The sequence below is a fragment of the Carassius carassius genome, chromosome 5 (genome assembly GCF_963082965.1).
Source record: "Carassius carassius chromosome 5, fCarCar2.1, whole genome shotgun sequence".
Classification (NCBI taxonomy): domain Eukaryota; kingdom Metazoa; phylum Chordata; class Actinopteri; order Cypriniformes; family Cyprinidae; genus Carassius; species Carassius carassius.
The window spans coordinates 34,353,801-34,375,981 of record NC_081759.1 but is presented as its reverse complement, the minus strand read 5'-3'; the positions used below and the strand labels follow the sequence as shown (position 1 = coordinate 34,375,981).

The 22,181-nt window shown below is 35.9% G+C and overlaps 1 protein-coding gene across 2 annotated transcripts; it reads left to right on the top strand.

The window, feature by feature from the left end:
• Window positions 1-350: 350 nt before the first annotated feature.
• On the top strand, window positions 351-21,660 carry LOC132141389 (lysyl oxidase homolog 2B). Of its 2 annotated transcripts, none has more exons than XM_059550852.1 (14): window positions 351-448; window positions 2,478-2,847; window positions 3,419-3,594; window positions 10,802-11,013; window positions 13,597-13,813; window positions 14,917-15,100; window positions 15,643-15,800; window positions 15,899-16,066; window positions 18,456-18,621; window positions 19,020-19,260; window positions 19,527-19,642; window positions 19,784-19,920; window positions 20,053-20,164; window positions 20,748-21,660. In XM_059550852.1, exons 2-14 carry the CDS (start codon window positions 2,508-2,510, stop codon window positions 20,816-20,818), a joined length of 2,298 nt encoding a protein of 765 aa, XP_059406835.1. In that variant the 5' UTR covers window positions 351-448; window positions 2,478-2,507; the 3' UTR covers window positions 20,819-21,660. The 2 variants fall into 2 exon arrangements, with proteins under 2 accessions (XP_059406835.1, XP_059406834.1); XM_059550851.1 differs by having other exon boundaries at window positions 369-484.
• The last annotated feature ends 521 nt before the right edge of the window (window positions 21,661-22,181 follow it).

Here is a 22,181-nt window from a genome sequence, read left to right as displayed (position 1 = left end):
AAAATTGTCTGTATACACCAAAACTTATTTGTATGTATTTTAACATACAAGCAACAACACCAACCTACAGAAGTAGCCTTTAAATGTAGTTTGCCTCCAGAAAACTCTCCACAGTAACCCCAAATGCTCTAAAATAATAAAAAAATAACAAATAATTTAATCCAGCACAATTATTATTATTATTATTATTTTGATCTAAAACAACAGAGTTCTTTTAGGCACGTACATAATGTCTGTTTCTTCAAAAATTGCAGTTATGTTGAGGTCCGTGAGGTCACCAGCCCACAGTGGTGGGCGTGAGGGGGCAGTTCAACAAGGCGTATCTTTGTTTCGACTTTCCTGAAATTGTAGGAGATCAGCCAGTGAAAGTTTAGGGGATGTGCAACAGCTGAGAGAAGCAGACATTCACATTCGGAGGACTACTGTGAAACTTGCACTCGCAGCAAAAGTAAGCTAACAACAGCCTCTGCTTTACTTCATTAAGGTATATTGTATAATCGAGTTTTTGCTTACTTCAAAGAAAATAATCATAGTTGTACTGAATATTACGCTTTAAATGCGTTACCTGACATACAGCATGTTTTCTTGTAAGATAGAAACGAGAAAAACAATGCTTACATATGATATGACGTCATGCTAGAGTCAGTGGGATAGGATGCAATATGTAGCTATATGACTAAATGAGAGAAGTTGTGTCATGGTCTTGGTTTATGTGATTTCTTAAGATAAAATTTTCACTCAGATGTTTTAACAACCTGTTCACATTGTTAATAAACAGTACATCCTCTGCGAAAGTGGGTATGTGCCTTTGCTTTTGGTTCAGGTAGAACACTGTGTTATTGTGTTTGGGTAGTTTTACACAGGACTGTGACCCCTTGACATGTGAACCCTATCCTGTCTGAATCCTGTTCATACTGATCTGGGTAATTGCTGTCTGGAAGTGCAAAATAGAAGAAGACAAGAACCCGGCATTAGGATAATTAGGACAGGAATGTGAGGCAGTTCCAAAAATGGCTCAGAGCAATAGGTCTTGTCCTGGCGAACAAAACCTATGCCATATAAACTTCTGAACATTTCCCCTTTGTCTGTGTGATGGGCTTTATGCAAATTCACTTTATACCATTCGCATTTTTAAAAGAACTGCCAAATTAGCTGCTGTAGAGAAGAGGATGGAAATTTTGGCTAATTCATTGGGACTTCTGGGGTCCATGTCTGTTTGCCACATGCATTTGGACAGTTCTGAGACCCTGAAAATATTTAGAAAGATTTATTTATAATTGTGTAATTTAATTTACTCATTAAGTTTAGTTTATGTTACAGGCTTCAACATTTTGATGTATTTTAGGCAATAACGTTTGAGCATGTTTGAGAAAGTGAGCGGAAGTCTTAAAAAGTGCTTTTGTAGAAGTGCCTCTTTTATCTTGGAGTGGCAATCTTAAGGGGACCCTTGGAAGCATGTTTTATTATATATATATATATATATATATATATATATATATATATATATATATATATATATATGTGACTTTTAAGACAGATGCTTACATTCCAGTGGGTACTGTAGAACCAAAATGTCTTCAAAAATAACTATTAATATATGTATTTTTTTCTGCACAGTGGGGTTCAAATATTTTACAATCCTAGCATGTATTTCGTTTTTTAAATGTAATTTTTTAAATAATATTTATTGTCAAATTATATTATCAGCATTAGAATCAGAGGAAACTGAATTGGAAAAACAGCATTGCACATGTTCGTGCAAAACCTGATAAGCCATGTATATATGTATGTACTGTATATATATTTGAAAATGGCCTTTTGTTCAAAAGACTTCACAATGTCACAAATTTGCTTATTTGATTTAAGATGTAAAACTAGTGTATAATCTTAAATAATTATGATCCAGTTTACATCCTAAAACACACTATGTTTCTAAATTTTATTAAAAAAAATTCAATTCGAATTTTGCATAAAGTGTTTGTCACCCCATTCAGGAAACCAATTACCTCATCTACTCATGCTTACCATACTTCCTTCAGTACATCCTCTTGTGATCTCTGAAAGAGAATATCTAACACCCCAATCAAAGTGTTAACTGTATATTCTGATAAGAACATGATTCTTTTAATTGGTATTCAAAGTGAATTTTATATTTTTCTGCTTAGGATGTGGGTAATGTAGATGAATAGCATGCCACAGTGTGGACTAAACAAGTCTCTGTGTCCTCGGTATTGCGTTCTTTGATGTGAGCTAATTTGGTGATGGATGAGAATCGCCATGCTATTCCCCTTGAGCTCATGACTTTGATAAAAGTGCTTTTGATTAAAAAAGTACAGAAAAATGACCAGCTGGAAATCTTAAAATGCATGAATTACATCTGTTAGCATCAATAATGTCTTTCTGTCCTGCCTTTTAAATAATAATAACAATAGAAACTAATTCCATTGCTTCACTTTAACTTTTTTTTTTTTTTGCAGGCCCTAAAAACCTTCTGAGTCTTTATCATTATGCTGGCCCTCTGGTCTGTGTCATTTGTACTATTGTGCGTATGGAAATTCAGTCACGCACAGTATGAGCACTTGGGTTACCTCCCTGGCTACCAAGACCCCGCACAGGACCTTTATACTGCTCCAGAGCTTCCTAAAGATATACCCAGGATACAGCTACGTCTGGCAGGAGAGAAACGCAAGCACAATGAAGGGCGTGTTGAGGTCTTCTATGACGGGGAGTGGGGGACTGTGTGTGATGATGATTTCACAATTCACACAGCCCAAGTTGTATGCAGAGAACTGGGTTATTCTGAAGCAGTGTCCTGGTCCCCATCATCTAAATATGGAAAGGGAGAAGGTAAGCTAGTGTTCAGAATGATATCATGTGAAACTGATGCATTTTTCACAATTAAAATGACTTGCAGAGCACTTGCAGTCACCAAAGTGTACTCACCCTCAAGCCACGTATTGCTGCTCACTAACAAAAGTGAATTGTTTGCCATCAGAACAAGAGTCCAAATAGCTGATAAAAGCATCACAATAATTCAGAGTCGTGTGAATTACTGTGGTGTTTCTGTCAGATGTTTGCAGTCTTATTTTGATGGCACCCATTCACTGCAGAGGATCCATTGGTGAGCAAGTAACATCATACTGAATTTATTCAAATCTGTTTCAATGAAGAAACAAACTCGTCTACATTTTGAAAAGCCTGAGAGTGGAGTACATTTAGGGAACATTTAGTGTTCTGACAAAAGAATTTTTAAATGAACAAACATCTCATGTGGACTATTAGGTCATAAAAGCTGCATGCATAATAATTATGAAAGAATTAGCAAAATAGTGAATGTCAGCAATGAAAATTTATATGCACTGACTAAAAACAAAAAATAAATGCACTGAGTAAAAATAAAAACGTCCTGTGTTTTTAGGCCGTATCTGGTTTGACAATGTCCACTGCACAGGGAATGAGAAGAGTTTGGCCCAGTGTGAGTCTAATGGCATAGGTGTGTCAGATTGTAAGCATACTGAAGATGTCGGGGTGGTTTGCAGCGACAAGAGAATCCCAGGATTCAAGTTTGTTAACACCCTTACCAACAACATCAATGTAAGTGAATTCTGTACAGATGTGTTGCATCTGTCACTGTCTTAAACTATTCAGAGGTGTCATGTCCATTTAATTTTTTAAGGCAAGTTGATTTTGAAATCAACATCCAAAAGACAAAAATATTTGTACAATTATGGTACATGATTATTGTAGGTACAAAATTAATAGTGCCCCAAAGCCTTTTGAGGCCTAAATATGTCACTGACGTGTGTGTGTGTGTGTGTGTGGTTAGGAGAATCTGTGCAAAATTTTACAAAATATTACTTTGTCAACACAACCAGTTTTAGCATTTACTTAAAAATATGTATAATATATCCATTTAAGTGTCCCCCTTTTGTGAAAATGACTTTTGCAGCTGAAATGCATGCTAAAATATATTTTTGCAATGCAACCTCTGATTCACAAATGCACTTTAAAATGCAGAAATAAGTTTAACCTATCGTTTAACCTTGCAGTGTTCAGTCCTGAAGGGTTTAAATTAACTTGTTTCTGTAAGCTAAAGAATTCATGGAGGAATGAATCCATGCAGAACTTATAGGCCTTAAAGTCATACTATTCTGCAATAGCAACAACAAATGTGTTAATAATGTGTGTTTTTAATTTTGTTCATAATGGGATGCCTCTGAAACTATTGTTGCTTTTTCCCTCTGATCACTTTTCCAATTGCTCAGTGCATTCTTTTCCATTTATTTTCTCACCCAGAGCTAGTAGCTTGGTTGCTAGTTATGAGACAATGGAATGTTCCAACGCCTTTTTGTCACATTTTTTATGCTACCCAGATTTATGCTACTTGGCTTTGTCTAAAATCATTTCTATGTCCAGTTAAGAGTAATAACAGGATTTGTCCCCATCCTCTGTCTCTTTTCAAGCACAAGCTGCTCAGAGCTGGCAGTGTCATCTTGAAAGAATGCATTAAGCATGCAGAGAAAATTTTCATAATAGTCGTTCTTTTAAACAAAGACAGTTGTAATTCCAGCCACAGATTCTAGAAGATGTGACAAATAAGATTTCAGAAAGTATTGTAATTCTTAGTCAAAGCCAAATGGAAACCTCAATGAAAGCCCATCTCAGCATTCATCACAACTCTAATTTGCAGTGAGAAAATATCTGAATATACTTACATATACAGTTTTTAAAAATATACCTTTTGTGTCTGAAATTATTTCAAAGTATTATCGGGAATATATGAGTCAAGCTAGGGCTGGGGGTAGTCTAGACGTCTTAGATCAGCTTCTATTTGGTCTCCAGCTGAGAAACCTGGAGAGAAAGCCAGAGTCAGCTTTTCCATCTACTGATAGCCTACACAGGCTCCACATTAAGGCAGTTAAATCACAGGGAGGTTTACCATAATGCCGGCTATATTCAAGTCATGTGGGAATGTTCATAGGCAGCCCACTGTGGCCTTCCTCGAGTTAAAATGGGAAAAAATGATGTAATGTATAAGTGTGGTGGTGAAATAGTGGAGGAGAGTCCAAAGTTGAGACTTCAAAAGAACAGGCAGACAAGTCTTGAGGGAATACATGAACACTACGTTTTCCAAGGTAGTGGTATGGAATAACTGTTGTCATAAAAAGTGTTATATTTTGACAGTATGTGTAATAATACGCTGATTCCCTTTATCAGATGCACGAATCAAATTATCTTGTCCATTTGTTTTAGACCAAAAAACCTGATCAAAGATACAATGTACTTTTCTGAACCCATCCAAAAAAGCAGCAAATATTTATGTGCCTCAAATATCAAGTGGCAATGTGAACATCCTGTAAATCATGGCATTAAGACTAGTTTACTGCAAGACTAAGAGTATTGGCTGGTCAAATCTGTGGATATTTTTCTACCACCTAATTTTATTGTGTATAAACAAGATGTTCTCCCTGTTTGGAAAGAAACACATTTCTAACTTTGCCACTCTTTGATGTTTTGGCATGGTGATTTACATGACAGTGTTAATGTGTTTCATCTTGAAGGAATAGATTTGCTACGCTGCTGCGGCAGACCAAAACTTGTGACTGCCAATACATCCACAACATGCTGCTGTGAGCATGTAAGAAATACTGCTGCTGCATATATATGAAATAACCCCCATATCATACATGAATCACCCCATAGCAGATTGTAATGATATAAACTTTAATAACAAAATAAACACAAATCGTGCACAAATGAAAACCAAACACAAAATAAAGCCCAGGCCTGGTCCTCTCTCGTCCTTCACTGTCGTCGCTTCTCTTTTGTATCCTTCCGATCTCCTCCGTGGGACTCGAGACCGGTGGGTCGAGCAGGTGTCGCTCATTTCCAATCAATCCACTGGCCTCGCTCCGTTACCACGGCTCTCGGCCCCGTCCCACTCGTCACACAGATCTATACAGATGGTGCTGGGGAAGGTGGAGGGTTTCTGAAGCACACTGCAACTGCTACAGCAAGCTCTAGCCAAGTATTTGAATGTTGTGCAGCAAGCTCTTTGGCTGCGCCAATGTGATGATGTCATTATGTGAGATTGAGTTAGACCTATTGGACTGCTTCATCTAGTGTTTCATGGCGGAACTTTGGATGGTTAGCCAGTTAGCCAATTGTGTTGATGCCCTTTACTCCATTTATTTAGTTGTATACATGAAAACTAAGTTAATCCATTTAGTTAATTCTTATAAATCCAGGCAGTCCAAGCCCTGTATAAATCAGGACCAAAGCTCTTGTCCACCATTATCATGTAAGAGTGGGACACGCAGAAGCAGCTGGAAGCCTGTACCATGCAGACACATGTTATGCAATACCTTGATTACAATCACAGGGAGTTTGAGCCTTTTATGAGGTTCAACTTTTCCATCTACTTCCATCAGCTTTTCAGGGGAAGTTGCATTGTTTATTTTCTGAAGAGTGATGACTGTGTTTCTTTCAGCTATCGAGGATTATAGAACATTCACAGTGATACAACATACAGTTATAGTATGTTTAAGGTAAGAAATGCGTGTTAGAAATCATTAAGTTTTGTTAAAACTTTTACAGCAATTAAAGATAAAAATGGTCACCACCACTTAATCTTTAACAGATGCTGCTGATCAGGTCGGAAACTCTAAGCCATTGTTTTTATAGTGACTAATATGTTCCTCATCTGTGGAGTCTGGCCCAGCATGTACAATTATTCTTACGCTACAGGTTCCATGAATCGCAAACCTTTATTATGTAAATGTTATGCAGTATATTCCCTATACATTAACTGCACACGTCAAAGGTCAAAATGTGACTGTCACTCCTTACCTTTGGGTAGATAAAGGGTAATATTCTTGGTTAAAAGGAGTCTAAAGTACATTTGAGGTAATGAACAGCATGCCGTAGATGCTCGATGTGTGTCATATAAAAAAACACAACATTATATTCCTTAAACTACATTTCAATGATCTGTCATTTGCTCAGTTAGCAGTTTCTTTGCTATCATAAACAGTTGCTTTTCTGTCTCTTTAAATCAGTTTTCATTGTTTATTCATCTGTCTCTTCTCCCCTTGAAGTTACATTCTTTAGGGGAATGACACTCCCCATTAAGCAGGATGTTTATCTCTTAAGCAAAGTGTAATCTTTGAAATCGAAAATCAAACCACAGCAATGTGACTAGCGGTATCATTTACAGTGGGAAGAGTTGTTCTTTCAGTCTTAAGCCTAGCATTCAATACTTTGTCATCTTTCTTCCAGTATATCATGTGACTATTGCTTGTGGTTTTTGTAGTATATTTTGATTTTGACCCACGTGGAATGGACCATGCTACTCTAATCTTGCTATTTTAGGAAACAGATAATCGTCGCTTGTGCTTTGGCTCTCAGTCTGTCTAACAAGACAGGCCAGGGCAGTTGTCCAGCAAAGTCCAAGTGTTGTTTGTTAACTGCTGTCCATCTACCCTGTTTTGAAATGCTCAATAACAGACAAGAATATGTAAAAGTATTTTGTTTACAAACTGTTCTGTTACAAGTAGGGGGAGAGGAATTGCTAATAGGAAATGGGCTCCATCTGCAGAGGAGGCATTCTTTAACATGTCTTTGCAAAAGCTGAAAAAACAAAAAACAAAACAATAGCCATCCTTTAACAACAGAAGAGTTTCTAAGACAGGTTTTTTTTTGTTACAACGCCTTTCATCCATCAATCAACAACAATATCTACCATTTGTACTCCTTTTATGGATTTTTCGGGATTCATTAAATTTTCAAGTTTTTAAAGATGGTTAAATGGTTATTTTTAAGTGGTTAAAGATGCAAAAAATCATTTCTGCTATTTTTTTTTATAGTTTTTTTATTTGCATTCGGTTTAGATTTGGAGAACATGCTCTCTCACTCTTCTTCTAATTTAAAGGGAAAACAATGTGGGCTGTGTAACATTTTCCTTTTCACAATCTGTCCACCGGCCAGTGGAAGAACGCCTGTCAGTTCACCACTTGCGCCTCTGACTCCTTCTCCTGTATGAGCAGTAGGAGGGATCTCTTTTTTCTTTTTGAAAGACAGACTAGCCTGCTGAGACACTTACGTTCATCCACAGAAGGACAAGCCCTCACAGATCGATATCCCAGGTGCTGTATTTTTCTTTCCTAGCTGCAAAATCCCCTCCTCTTAGTTACCATGGAAGCCAGCCACACTTGTTTAGGAAATCTTTTTCTTCCTCTTTTGTGCTAATAAATCACACATCAGGTGTGTTTTTTTCCCCCCAAACTGTTTTGAAACCTTCCACATTGCCTGTTTAGAAAAGAGTTAATTCGAACCCCATGTAGCTCGGAAGTGTGCACTGGTCTTTGAACTCACTGGTCAAGTCACAAAGTACTTTCCTACAACACATGGAAAATCATTTTTTATTATCCATCAAACAGTTTGTTGTGCAACATATTTAAAAATTCATGATGTTGTGTTGGGAAGATTACTTTGTTGCCTTTATATGCAATTTTAGTTGGTGTTTTCCTGTAGTTTTTTTATTTTTTATTTCAGCCTTTGATGGGAATTCTTTGTTGCACCACTCAGTAGCTTAGATAACAAACTGTTTATGAAAAGTGCCAAGTCACGGAAACCGCTTCTATATTTTCATGTCTTTTGCTAGCCACAGAGTCCAATTTAGATTTTGGAAACACACAGTTCTTCGTTAAATCCGTCAATCTGCAGCTGTAACTGCTTGGTCAGAGACATTAGAAAAAAAAACAATGACCATCCCATTCACATAAATGGCCTTTCTCTTCATTTACAGAAATACCATTTGATATTTTTGAGTGTTTGGTTGTTCAGTTGTCCGCTTTGTTTTGCCACATGTAAATCCACTATACTGCATTCTCATTCCTTGTTTGAAATTACTGACTTCAGCTTGCATTCATTGCTTGATGTGTTTTTTCTTCGTGAAAAACACAAGTTGTTGGGGGATCAGAGGAAAGAGCCTCCCAATGGTGACCACTTCATATTCTTCTATACATTTAAGGAAAAATGATGTTCTACAGCAATGGTTCTTCAACATTTTTCAGGCCAAGGAGTCCTTTTTTACCTGTCCATTGCAAAGTAATTATTTTTACAATTATTTATACAATTACAATTGTATTGTGTGAGAGACAATAAAAGACAACTTTAACATCTTTAGCTTTGGTTCTAGTTAACTTTAATGCTTTGTTTTTAACACATGCACTACTATTCATGTTTGGGTTTGGTACGATTTTTTTTTTGTGGTTGTTGATGTTAGCAAAAGTCTCTTATGCTTTCCAATGCTCTATTATTTGTGCTGTAATATTGTCAAAAATCATTAATATTGAATATAACCGTTTTCTATTTTAATATATGTTCATTGTTTTAATTACATTTTATGTAATTTATTCCTGTGATGATGAAAGGCTGAATTCTCAGTCACTGCTCACGTCTTCAGTCACATGATCTTTCCGAAATCATACTAATATGCTGATTGGGTGCCTAAAATGGTTTTGTGGCTTAATATTTTTGTGGAAACCGTGATAATTCTTTTTCAGAATTCTTTGACGAATAGAAAGTTCAAAAGAACAGCATTTATTTAAAGTAGAAATGCTTTGGAACAATTAGAATGTCTTTACTGTAAACTTAATAGATCCCAAACATTTGAGGTAGTGTATTTAACACAAATGTAAACATAATTCATAAATATTAGGTCAAACCATTTTTGGCAAACCTCCTCTGTTGAAGACTCGTGTTCTACATCATAAGGTAAAAAGGGCAATAGAATGTTTAGGCCACTATATTTGCTGAGCTCAGCATCTCATACAGTCTTTCTCAACTCAACCCACATGGTCTCATTGCATCGGTATCTACTGCTAAAGCTCTTCATGTAGTCTTAGAGTCTACAGAATTGAGTTAGCTTCATTCCTTCTGACATGTTTACAGTTCATTTAGGCCTACACTGGTCAGCATTCGAATTGGATCAAAACCTTTCATCAAAGTTGTCCTAAAACCTTAAAAGAAAATGTGTTCTTGTCTTAGGACAACTTTGATTAACTTTTTTGATCCACTTCAAATGTTGACTACTATAGATACTCCCTGAAAGACTTTGGTGTTAGTCCTTATAGTCAATGATAAATAAAAAAACTGCATTTAGATGCTGTTATACAAATCTAATGTCATATGATGAAGTAGCGTCTGATATTCAGTGTTGCATAATATGTCCTCCATGTGCTACAATTTTCCAGACTCCCCAATAAATTTGGGGAAAGAATTTCCACCACACACCTTTGCCTGATTATCAAGGTGTCTGGGATTATTTGATGTGAGCTTAAAAAGCAGTAACCTCCTCTTTGCCTTTTTATCCATCTACTATATACGTCAGAACCCATTAAGTGCATTTTTACAGTCTGGCTACAGATGTGAATTGTAGTTGGCTTAAGGGTAAACGTGGCTGGAAGTTTTTTTCACAGGTGGAGCAGGTCAACAGGTCCTGCTGATAGGATGTTTATAATGAAGTGAAGAACTGTAAAACCAATTTAGTTTTATCTTAGCGGTTGTTAAAGTGTCCAGTAAAAAGTTTCATAACATGGGTATATTGAATAATGCCGACTTAGAACAAATTGAAACTTTATGCTATTCAGAGGGAAGCTTGTTAAATATGTCTAATATGTCAGTCTGGCCCGAAGTTTGTCACCCTGCAAATTGTTTTATTGCAAATACAAGAATCATTGTATATCATAAATCGACTTAAGTTTTGCTGTAACAGTACTTGTTTTCTTTTGCGCCTTAGAGTCTAAACATTCAGGTGGAGGATGTTCGTATACGCCCCGTCCTGTCATCATATCGTAAGCGTATCCCAGTGACGCAGGGCTATGTGGAGGTGAAAGATGGAGGCAAGTGGAAGCAGATTTGTGATGATGAGTGGACACACATGAACAGCAGGGTTATCTGTGGCATGTTCGGCTTTCCTGGAGACAAGAGATACAATACCCGTGTGTACAAGTGAGTTCTCAGTTTCTCTTCCTTTAGAAGATTGATTTTTTTTTTCTACATAAAAGCAAAAGTAACTTTGGTGACCTCAGAGAAAATATTTTACATGGAGGCACTCTGTTTGTGGTAATAAATATCGTACTCCAGTCAACTCCCACGACAGCAAAATGGAAACACAGTGCAGATGGAGTCAAGTCTTTTATAGATCCAAGGACTCCGTGAGCTGACGTATGAAAAAAAAGCACATTTCTTAAAATATATGAAAACCTATACATGTTTTAGTTTTGTGGACAAGTAAACTAAGTTATACAATATTCTGAGTTTTATCACTAAACTATTTTTTTCTGAATGATGATGGACTGTAAATTCAAGGAAAAAAAATCTAAAATATTGTCTAAAAAGCAGGACATATTACATTTACATTACATTTAGTCATTTAGCAGACGCTTTTATCCAAAGCGACTTACAAATGAGGACAATGGAAGCAATCAAAAACAACAAAAGAGCTATAATATATATGTGCTATAACAAGTCTCAGTTAGCTTAACATAGTACACGTAGCAAGGGCTTTTAAATAATATAATAAATAAGAAGAAAACAGACAAAATAGAAAAAGAATATAGCAAGCTAGTGTTAGAGGTCTTTTTTTTTCTTATAATTGTATAATAAATCAATGAAACTAAATACAAAAACTCTCTTATGATGTTGGTTGAGAGAATGTCCAAATGTGCATTTTCACACTTTTAGTAGTGGTTCTAAATGTAGCTGTAATTTTGCCTTTTTTATATGAATATATTTCTTTTTTGGACAATACAGTAGAGGAAAACTTTAATGCCTTTATGCATTATGAAAGTAATTTAAATGCATTAATTATGTCTTGTAATTGATTTATAATGCATCGTACAGTCTAATGAATAACTGTAACCACAATTTATATATATAACACTTATCAATTAATTGTTACTATGTGTTTTAAATTCGGTTATAATTATTTGCGACAAGATATAATGTATTACAACGCACATTATGAATAAGTACAATGCATTATACTGTACACTTTAAATACTCTTTATAATACATTATACATAAAGGCTTTAAGTAAAGTATCACTGAAAACTTTTTCCGTTTGATTCCGTTGTTCAGCATTTCTAATTTTGTTCCCCGAAACATTTTGATTTATAAACAAAATTGAAATCAAACAACTTTTATCTAATTTGCTATCTTGTTTAAAACCAAAACTGCTTGATACTGTCATACCATAACAGTTATTTTTTGTTTGACAGACATTAATCTTAATCTGTTAGCTGTTGGTAGGAAGCCTGAAAGAAAATATCATTTTTTGGAAAAAATAATAATAATAATAGTCATGCTGCTTTTCCACCAGCACTGGTCAGAGAAACCACTGGTTGCTTCTCAAACAAGTCTAGGCAAATTGACCTTATTTGAATCACACCATGAAGGATGTTCCTTTCGTGCAGATTAATCTCTGCAGTACTCCTGTTAGAAATTCTGCAAATAAATATATAGAAATAAATAGAAGTAGGGCAACTAAAACTTTCTGCTAAGCTATTACATTCCATACTGTGTTCGTATTGTATGACTTAAGAATTGCATAAATCTTCATGAGCACTTTCATAACTATGTGGAAATCAGCACTAAAATGCCTAGTTAGTAATGAATCTGCTATATGAGAAATTACATAGGCTGAATGGAAATTAAAGCATTATAGTTGCTTGTATGATCTCAGACTCTTTGGCTAAGCTACGTGCTTCCCCGCACATGCTGTGCCTTATGAAATGTGCAGGCGCTGTCTGTTTTTTTTTTTAAACCGGTGCTTGATGTTGGGGGGAGGGGGGACACGTAGCCAAAGGCACTAGTTTTTTCAGCGTGGAGCCAAAAAGGGCTTCTTTTCAACTACCTCTGTCTGTCCTGTGGCTTTAAACTGTGCTTTCATAAGAAAACTTGGACTATCCTTTCAGAGGACCGTACATGAATGGCTCCTGTAAATAATACGGCTCTTTCGCTGGCTGGAACATGCAGATGATGTTCTCAGATGATAAAGCACTGGCATGGAATTATAACAGCTTTCCCTACAGCTGTTCTCGCAAACAATATAAATCAGCTACCTGGTTATATGTTCAGGCTTTTGTAACAAAACTTTTTTTTTATCTTTAGATAAAATCTTTGAGTTAAATGTCTAGCATTTCTTTGTGTCTACCAAAGCCTACGTGTTTGTTTGTGTCCACATTGGCTTTCCCAATATGGGTTGCAGTAGGGATCTGAAACAGACTTTAGTCTAAACAAAAAAAAAACATTTGATTTGAGAAAACATTTGAAAACATTTGATTGTGTATTTTTTATAAATGACGGCCAGTGTACTTCTAACAGCGAACTGTAATCATCATTGCACTTCACATGAAGCTTGTTAAATATTCTGTTTGTAGGATGAGCACCATTTTTCCTGCAGGAATATTTGACGTCACTTCAGCAGTGCTTCATCTTTTTACTGTTCAATGTGTATCAAATCTTCAGTGCCGTGATGAATCATTACTTGATTCAGTTTAATTCTTAAATTCCCTTTGCTTTATTTCTCAGATTGTTTGCCCGCCGGAGAAAGCCAGTATACTGGGATTACTCCATAAATTGCACCGGAAATGAAGCTCACTTGTCTAGCTGTAAACTGGGCCACGCACTCGCCATCAAAGCCAATAGCACGTGTGAGCAGGGCACTCCTGTGGTAGTCAGCTGCGTCCCTGGCAGAGCTTTCGCCCCAACTCCCATGGAAGGATACAGGAAGGCCTTCAGACAGGGGGTGAGGCCAAATTATCCATTTCTTCCAAAAATACAAGAAGCCACATGTCCACATGAGGTATTGCTTTGTGCTGAACTTCTGACTCTCACCTTTAAGGGGTCATTAAGTGTTGAACGGAGCTCAGCACAATTTATCAACATGGTGATAGTGAATCTCGATCTAGACTAAGCGGATAATTTAAAGTTTAAGTTTCTACTTATTTAAAGATGGCAAAAGTGGTAGTTTTTCCAAGTCCAATATTTTAAGTTCCCGCAAACTGTGATTATATGAATACTAATGTTAGAGAGCGAAGACGAGGATATTTTTGAATCCCTAAAGCACTGTGATGACAGACATTTTAGCCGAAAATGACATCACTCTTTCCAAATTATATATTTAAGTAGTCCATGTGGAAGCTTGCCCGTTACATACCATTCAGTGAGGTCAGTGAGTTCATTAGCATGATGCAGATCTGCACTATTTAGGTGCCTGTTGTGTATTCCTGAAAGAATTCCTGCAGAGCATATACATTGATTTAATGGTTAAAGGGATAGTACATACAAAAATGGAAATTCTGTCATTAATAACTCCTCCTAGTGTTGTTCCAAACCCGTGAGACCTTTGTTCACCTTCAGAAAACAAATTAAGATATTTTTGATGAAATCCAAGAGCTTTTTGACCCTCCATAGACAGCAATGTAACTCAAATGTTCCCAGACCCAGAAACAAAGTAAGAACATCGTTAAAATAGTCAATGTGACATCAGTGGTTCAACAGTAATTTTGCGAAGCTATTTTTTTTTTTAATCAAAAATATCTTAACTTCTGTTCTAAGTTCTGTTCTGAAGCCTTATGGGTTTTGAATGACATGCGGGTGAGTAATTAATGAAAGAATTTAAATTTTGGGTGAACAATACATTTTATGATGAAATATTACATGACTATTAAAATATTCCAAATTCTTTTTTTTTAAATAAATTATTTCTATTTTTTAACTATTTATCAAAGAATCCTGAAAACAGCCTGAGTTTCTGGAAACTTCTTAAATATGAATTTCCTTCTGATAGTTAAAACCAAAACATTTCGGCTCTTCTGCTTAGAGGAATCTCTTCCTCTTCCTTCACAGCAACCCCTGGTGCGCCTCAGAGGTGGCGCTGTATTTGGAGAGGGGCGTGTGGAGGTGTTGAAAAATGGAGAATGGGGCACGATCTGTGATGACAACTGGAATCTCGTAGCAGCTACTGTAGTGTGTCGTGAGCTTGGATTTGGGAGTGCCAAAGAGGCGCTTTCTGGAGGTCTACTTGGACAAGGTGCATATAGTTGAATTGATCAGAAGGTTCTATACAGAACATTACAAACTTTCTGACTTCTGTGCATTTGCTTCAGGTATTATTGCAATAAAGTTGTAGTAATACAAGATTAAAATATTTTAAGAATAAAGTCAAAATAGTCTCAAAAATTATATATAAATTATATAATATTCAATAAAATTATATATATTCAAAGCCAGTTTTTAAAGGGTTTATTAACTAGGATTGGGTAACATTTTTTATTAAATATAAACTATATTATGAATATGTTTTATATTTATATGTTCATCATGTGTTAGGGGTTTTCAGACCCCTGGCCTTAATAATGAATACATTATTTTGTAGTAGTCCCACCCACCAAGCTACTGTATGTCAGTTAAAGGTGTTTGGTTTTGACAAATTGCATGGTTTAGGTTTTTACGATTCTTGTCATACCTTTAAACGTGCTTTACTGTTTGAGTTTTAAAAAGTTATTATGACTATATGTGTTTAAGACTTAAGATTTATGGGTGTGTCTCTGTATGAAAACATGTATTTTCCAGGAATGGGCCCTGTACATATGAACGAAGTTAAATGTTCTGGCTTTGAGAAGTCTGTCACTGAGTGCTCCTTCAATATGGACAAAGATTCTGAAGGCTGCAGTCATGAGGAAGACGCAGGTGTCAGATGCAATGTTCCTGCCATGGGCTTTCAACAGAGGGTAAGAACTGCTTCTTTGGTACCTTTAAATGACTAAATATTGAAATGCATTTTTACTGTCATAGTGTAACATATCCACTGTGCTCTTCATTATTGCAGCTGCGTTTGAGTGGAGGTCGTAACCCCTTTGAAGGCCGTGTGGAGGTTCTCATGGAGCGCAACGGTTCTCTGGTGTGGGGGACTGTGTGTGGTGAGGGCTGGGGCACTATGGAGGCCATGGTGGTCTGCAGACAGCTCGGCGTGGGCTTCGCAAGCCATGCCTTCCAGGTATTTTTACTCTCAAAAACCTCATCATAAATTTTGTCTCACATTAGGAATTATCACACTGTGTTTAACCCTGGGTTATGGTAAGGCATGTCTATCCCTCTTACCAGATCATGCCTTGATCTTAGTAAATTGGATGTTGGCCCCTTCACGGTATTCTAACTCCACACTACTATTCAGCTCTTTTTATTATTAAGCAGGGATGGTGGAAGACTGCTGTAAGTGAAATCAAAGCTCTGTGTGGGCTGAAGGTCGCCCTACTGTGATTTCTGAATAAGCAAAATCTTGAGAGATCTCTACTTAAGTAGGTTTATCAAAACCAGATCATATCAGTTCTGGAATGTTTCAGGCCTTTATTGATCGTCTTATGTCAACGTGATTCCTTTTGTGCACATTAACTGTTCCTGCTGGTTGTAAATAAATCACAGCGTTCTATTCCTCAGGCACGTTGTCTAGTCTAATGACATCACTTCTGTCTATTCACAGATGGGATTTTATAAACAGAGCCGACCAGTGTACCTTCTAAAGAATGTCCCCTGATTCTGTTTGTCAAATATGTCCATAAAGAAACTGTTTTTCAGTGTTTCTCCCAGCAGTGAACTCTCTCTCTACTGACTTGTACCACGTCCAATATGAAATTCTTTCTTTTTACAGCCTGGGACAAATGAATTACTGCAAGAAAACTTGTGTACTTGTATCTCTGAAGTCTGAAATGAATCCCAGTTCTGTTAGAGAAGGATGTGTTTTCACGTTGCTTTGATCCGTTATGCACAGCTCTGCTTGTGAGAATGATGGTTCTGATGGAAATTAGAACAACGGAAATTAGTAGAACAACCAGCTGTTTAAGACATTCTAACCTTAACCTTCTTAAAAATGCTTTCTGACAGTTATAGATGCCTGTGTTTACCATTGCCAAGAGAAAGCATTTCTCCCTTCTGGTTTGACAGTGTTAAAGATAAACTGTTACACCTGGGAAGCATTTAAGAGAGGTAGAGACTCTCTGTTCCAAGAGGAAATTATATCTCTTCATCAAATGGATCTTAAATAGATGATAAGCAAGAACGAAACATTGACTGCCGCAGGGTTGGAAAACGAAGGAGAGGTTTGCTGGTGAAGATGTTGCTGGTGTTGAGTGATTCATGACTGGAAATGGTTAAACAATAACCATTTCTTTTAAAAGAAAAAAGAGTTTCTTTTAAAAAATGAAATAGTTTGATAAGAAACAGATTTTTTTTTTTTTTTGGAATTTTAAGTAACTTCCTGTAAAACATAATATCAAAGAGAATATTTTGTTACCCTAGATATTGAGTTTAACTCTCCTATGGGTACTATTTAGCTTTTTGACCTTTTCACTGATTTGCTAAGCTAGGTCTTGGGTGCGGAGGACTTTTCTCCATCAGAACAAAGAAGACGCTTAGGTTTTGATGGGGTTGAGATGCAATAGCGCCATCTTGTGGTTATGTCCCGTCTACTATTGTTGACCTTTTCCCTCAGATTTTATTTTTTAACATCTGTTCCTTTTTAAGGGTACATTCGGTCCATGGATTTTTTTCTGCTTGCCAGTCTTATAACGACGCCTAGTGACGTGATAGTAATTTCACGAAAAATTGGATTGTGATGTTCACAATCATCTTAATTTGTCAAATTACCAGTAACGGATGAATTACTGAGTATTCATTTTGAATTACCTTTTATTTTTAGATTTTAAGTTTTTATTTTAGTTTTTGTAATTTTGCTGTGTGCCTTTTTTTTCTTCAGTTTTAGTTTAAGTACCTTTAGTTCTTCAACTTAAAATAATTTATTTTAGTTATAAACAACATTTTTTTTCTTCAGTTTCTAAAGTTGAAGTTTTTATAAGATTTTATATTTCTCATTTCAGTCAATTAAAAATGTTTTATTAGTTGTAATTTTAGATTAAGTTAACAATAGTAACACCTTAATATATCACAATATTACATTTTTTTCAGTATTTTTGATCAAATAAATGCAGGCTTGATGAGCAGAAGAAACTTATTTCAAAAACATTAAAAATAGTAATGTTTCCAAACTTTTGGTTTGTACTGTATATATATATGCATTATATACATAAGTATTATATATATATCTCACAAACTTCTGATCGCTCCGTATAAAATAAAACAACTTTTATTGGGCTAGGAGTCAAATTGTTATCATATAGAGTAATAAAACAAATGATATATATATATATATATATATACATATATATATATATATATAAATGAGTAAAAATTACTGGGTATACCTTTATTAAAGTAAGAATCTGTCTAATGATAAACAATGTGTTTATATTTCAGTGTATCTGCACTTCCTTTAATTTCCCCTGTGGATTGGATGAATGTTTGTACTGAGGTGTGATTATGTGTTTATATAGGAGACCTGGATCTGGCCCGGGTCAGTGAATGCAGATTCAGTGGTAATGAGTGGGGTGAGGTGTGCAGGAACAGAGATGTCTCTCTCACACTGTCTGCATCATGGAGAATATCTCAGCTGCCCTAAAGGTGGAGGACGCTTTGCTGCTGGAGTTTCCTGCTCTGAGAGTAAGATTATTATCATCATATTCAAATACTCAGATCCAGTTACTGATATGTATATTTGTCTTGACTTTGAGAGTGATTCGGTGACTCTATAATTCTTGTGACTAATCTACAGCTGATTAGTTTCTGGAGAAACACTGACCTCTTGTGGTCACTTTAAAAATAACGAACAAGCCTGTTATGTGTTTGCATTGTATTAACACTAATACTAACTATACATAGGATTATATACATATAGCTTTTCAGCATTCGTACAAACTAAATTAGGGAAACAAGTTTTTGGTATGGGATGCTTTGCTAAATGAATTGAAGATGCAACGTTTGGGGTCAATGTGTAGGCTACACATTCAACATCTGTTTTAAAACTTCAGCTCAGTGTTTTTTTTTTATGATCCCTGCAGCTGCCCCAGATCTAGTGCTCAACCCCCAGGTGGTGGAGCAGACCACATACTTAGAGGACCGTCCTATGTTCATGTTACAGTGCGCCTATGAGGAGAACTGCCTGGGCTCCACTTCCAGTTCCACCCCAGCCAACTCCTATCGCCGGCTCCTCCGGTTCTCCTCCCAGATCCACAACAATGGACAATCTGATTTCAGACCCAAAGCCTCCAGAGAGACCTGGGTTTGGCATGACTGCCACAGGTGATGGGTCAGATAACTGATAACTGAAACCATATTAATTTGATTTCTAGAGCATCATGTGGCACTAAAGACTAGAGTAAATTCAGGCTACTGAAAATACAGCATCACAGAAGTAAATTACATTTTGAAATATATTATTAGACAGTAAACTGTATTCTTGATCAAATAAATGCAGCCTTTGTGAGCATAAAAGAGTTCATTCAATTATTATTATTATTATTATTAATATTTTTTTATTTATTATTATTATTATTTTTCTGCTACAGGCACTATCATAGCATGGAAGTATTCACCCACTATGACCTACTTAGCAGCAATGGCACCAAGGTGGCAGAGGGACACAAAGCAAGCTTTTGTCTGGAGGACTCAGAATGTGATGAAGGTATGAAAGAATGTAGCAGTTTTTGTAGTTCACAACTGAAAAGAATTTCAACTCACTCCTAACTGTGTATTTTTGGGATTGAATTTGGTATTACATTACAGTAGTGTGAAGATATGCCCTTTGTATTGTTTACTTTATTAGGAATTGAAAAGAGGTATGAGTGTGCAAACTTTGGTGAGCAGGGGATCACAGTGGGCTGCTGGGATACATACAGACATGATATTGACTGCCAGTGGGTGGACATTACAGATGTTAAACCGGGAGACTACATATTCCAGGTAATAATGCCATTTCCAAAGTGGTAGTCGTTTTAGTGCCAGAGAAATTCTTTTGAATCATATTACCCTGGTTCTTGGAAATGGACATTGTGATGAATTGTTTTTACAGACTGTATTCACTCTTTCTGACAGATCGTAATTAACCCCAATTATGAGGTTGCTGAGTCGGATTACACCAATAACATTGTCAAATGCAGATGTCGATATGATGGTCACCGTATATGGATGTATAATTGCCATATAGGTAAACAGACATTTATGACTCATGCCTCTTCACGTTGTCTTGTTATGAAAATTACTTTTTCGACATGCAGGATTAATTTTGGATGTGACTGTAACGTTTAACTACCAGAAAGTGTTTAAATACTATATTAAACATTTTATTATACAAATTTTATTTTTTTGTTTTATTTGAAATGTAAATGTAAATTTACCAAAATGTGAATGTTATTTAAATATTTTGGGAGTTTGGCTGTCTTTAACATTGATAATAATAAGAAATCAGTCATATTTGGATCATGTGACACTAAAGACGAGGTAATGGCTGGTAAAAATTCAGCTTTTGCCATCACAGGAATAAATTACATTTTAAAATGTATTCAAATAGAACGGAGTTATTTTGAATTGTAATAATATTTCACATTATTACTGGTTTTACTGTATTTTTACTGTACTTTTATTTTTATAAAATAAATGCAGCCTTGAAGATTTTCGTTCAAAAACATTGAAAATCTTGCAAACACCTTAAATAATGCAAATGTTTGCAAAGTATAGTACCGTGGTATTTCAGTATATCGAACATTCCTTTGATTCTGTGTCTCTTTTAGGGGGCTCCTTCAGTGCAGAGACAGAAGACACCTTTCCTGGCCTGATCAACAACCAGGTGACCCATAGGTAAAAGAGGAGCGCTGAAGAACAATCAGAAAACTGCGGCCAACCAGTGAGATCATCAAGAGCCCTGAACCACTACACCTCTCTCAGCCGTAATTCCATGGTACTCTTTCTACTATGCTCAGTGTCACCACATAGCCAGCACAGTCCTCTACCGTATCACAGGACTAAACATCCCCTTTTTTAAAATTGAGAACTCCGATTTGAGAAAGGAACTGACTCTGAAAACAGCTCTTTGGCTGAGATTTACAGACTGATATTCCCTCTCACCGCTGAGCCAGTAGCAATTCTGAAACCTCATTCTTTCTCTGTTTGCTGCTGGTGTTGAAGATGAAACTGTGGTTAACTCTCAAGTGAGCTCACTTCAGACATGAAAGGAACTCCGGTGCACTTTTTATTTGATCTTTTTTAACTTGACAGGATTTGTGGTTTAGGCGTTTTGATAAGGTGAGAGGACTTTTCTCAGATGGGTCTTCTAAAAGAATATTATATTACACAAATCTACAGAAAAATAAAGGCCTGTTTCCTTTTTTAGTGTCATGCATTTCAGCTATATACTTTGGCTTTTCGAAAACTAAGCTGATGACTTCTGTTTATAAATATCATTGGTTATTATTTAAGTACTTCCATGGGTTTGTAGTGGAAACAACCAATGCATTAGAAAGATATAAAGAGCCTTACAATATTTTTTATCAATGTCCAAAAGTATTTTCAGAAATTATATATTGTTACATGATGAATTGCAGTGTAAGAAAACTTTGAATATTCCCAGTAACCCTAAGCCTACCAGTTCAGATCAGCAGTTCATAAACACTGGACCTGTGAGAACTCTTATATTAGTGTTGTTTTGGATTTTTCCCCGCCCTGTTCTTATTGTTCTTTTGAATTGACTGACAGTGGACAATCTTTATGAATTATTAATGCTAACTCTATTGAAGCTGACTGGAAACATCACAAGCAGTCTGATCCTTTCCAACTATTCATATGGGAATATTCATTAGCATTAAAATAACTTTTTTAAGACAGGGATTTCAGATGCTATTTCATAATTTCTTAGTTTTTTCATTGTGGAATGTCTTTCATTTGTTGTCTGTCAATGGTGCTAACATAGTGTTATCCTCTGTTTTTTGAGGGACCATATCAGCTAATTTTATGGATGTAAAATTCATGGATGTATGCAATGTAGCATAATAAACATGCATTATTTGGCAAAGAAAAACAATATATGGGATTCCTAAGATATTTTATATGTGGTGTATTGCAATATGGCAAACACTTTGTATTAAATGCCATATTCACTTCATCCTCTAAATGGTGCTCTAACAAAATTAAAGAAATTTGGACTTTTTCTGCAGTATACAGTATGTATC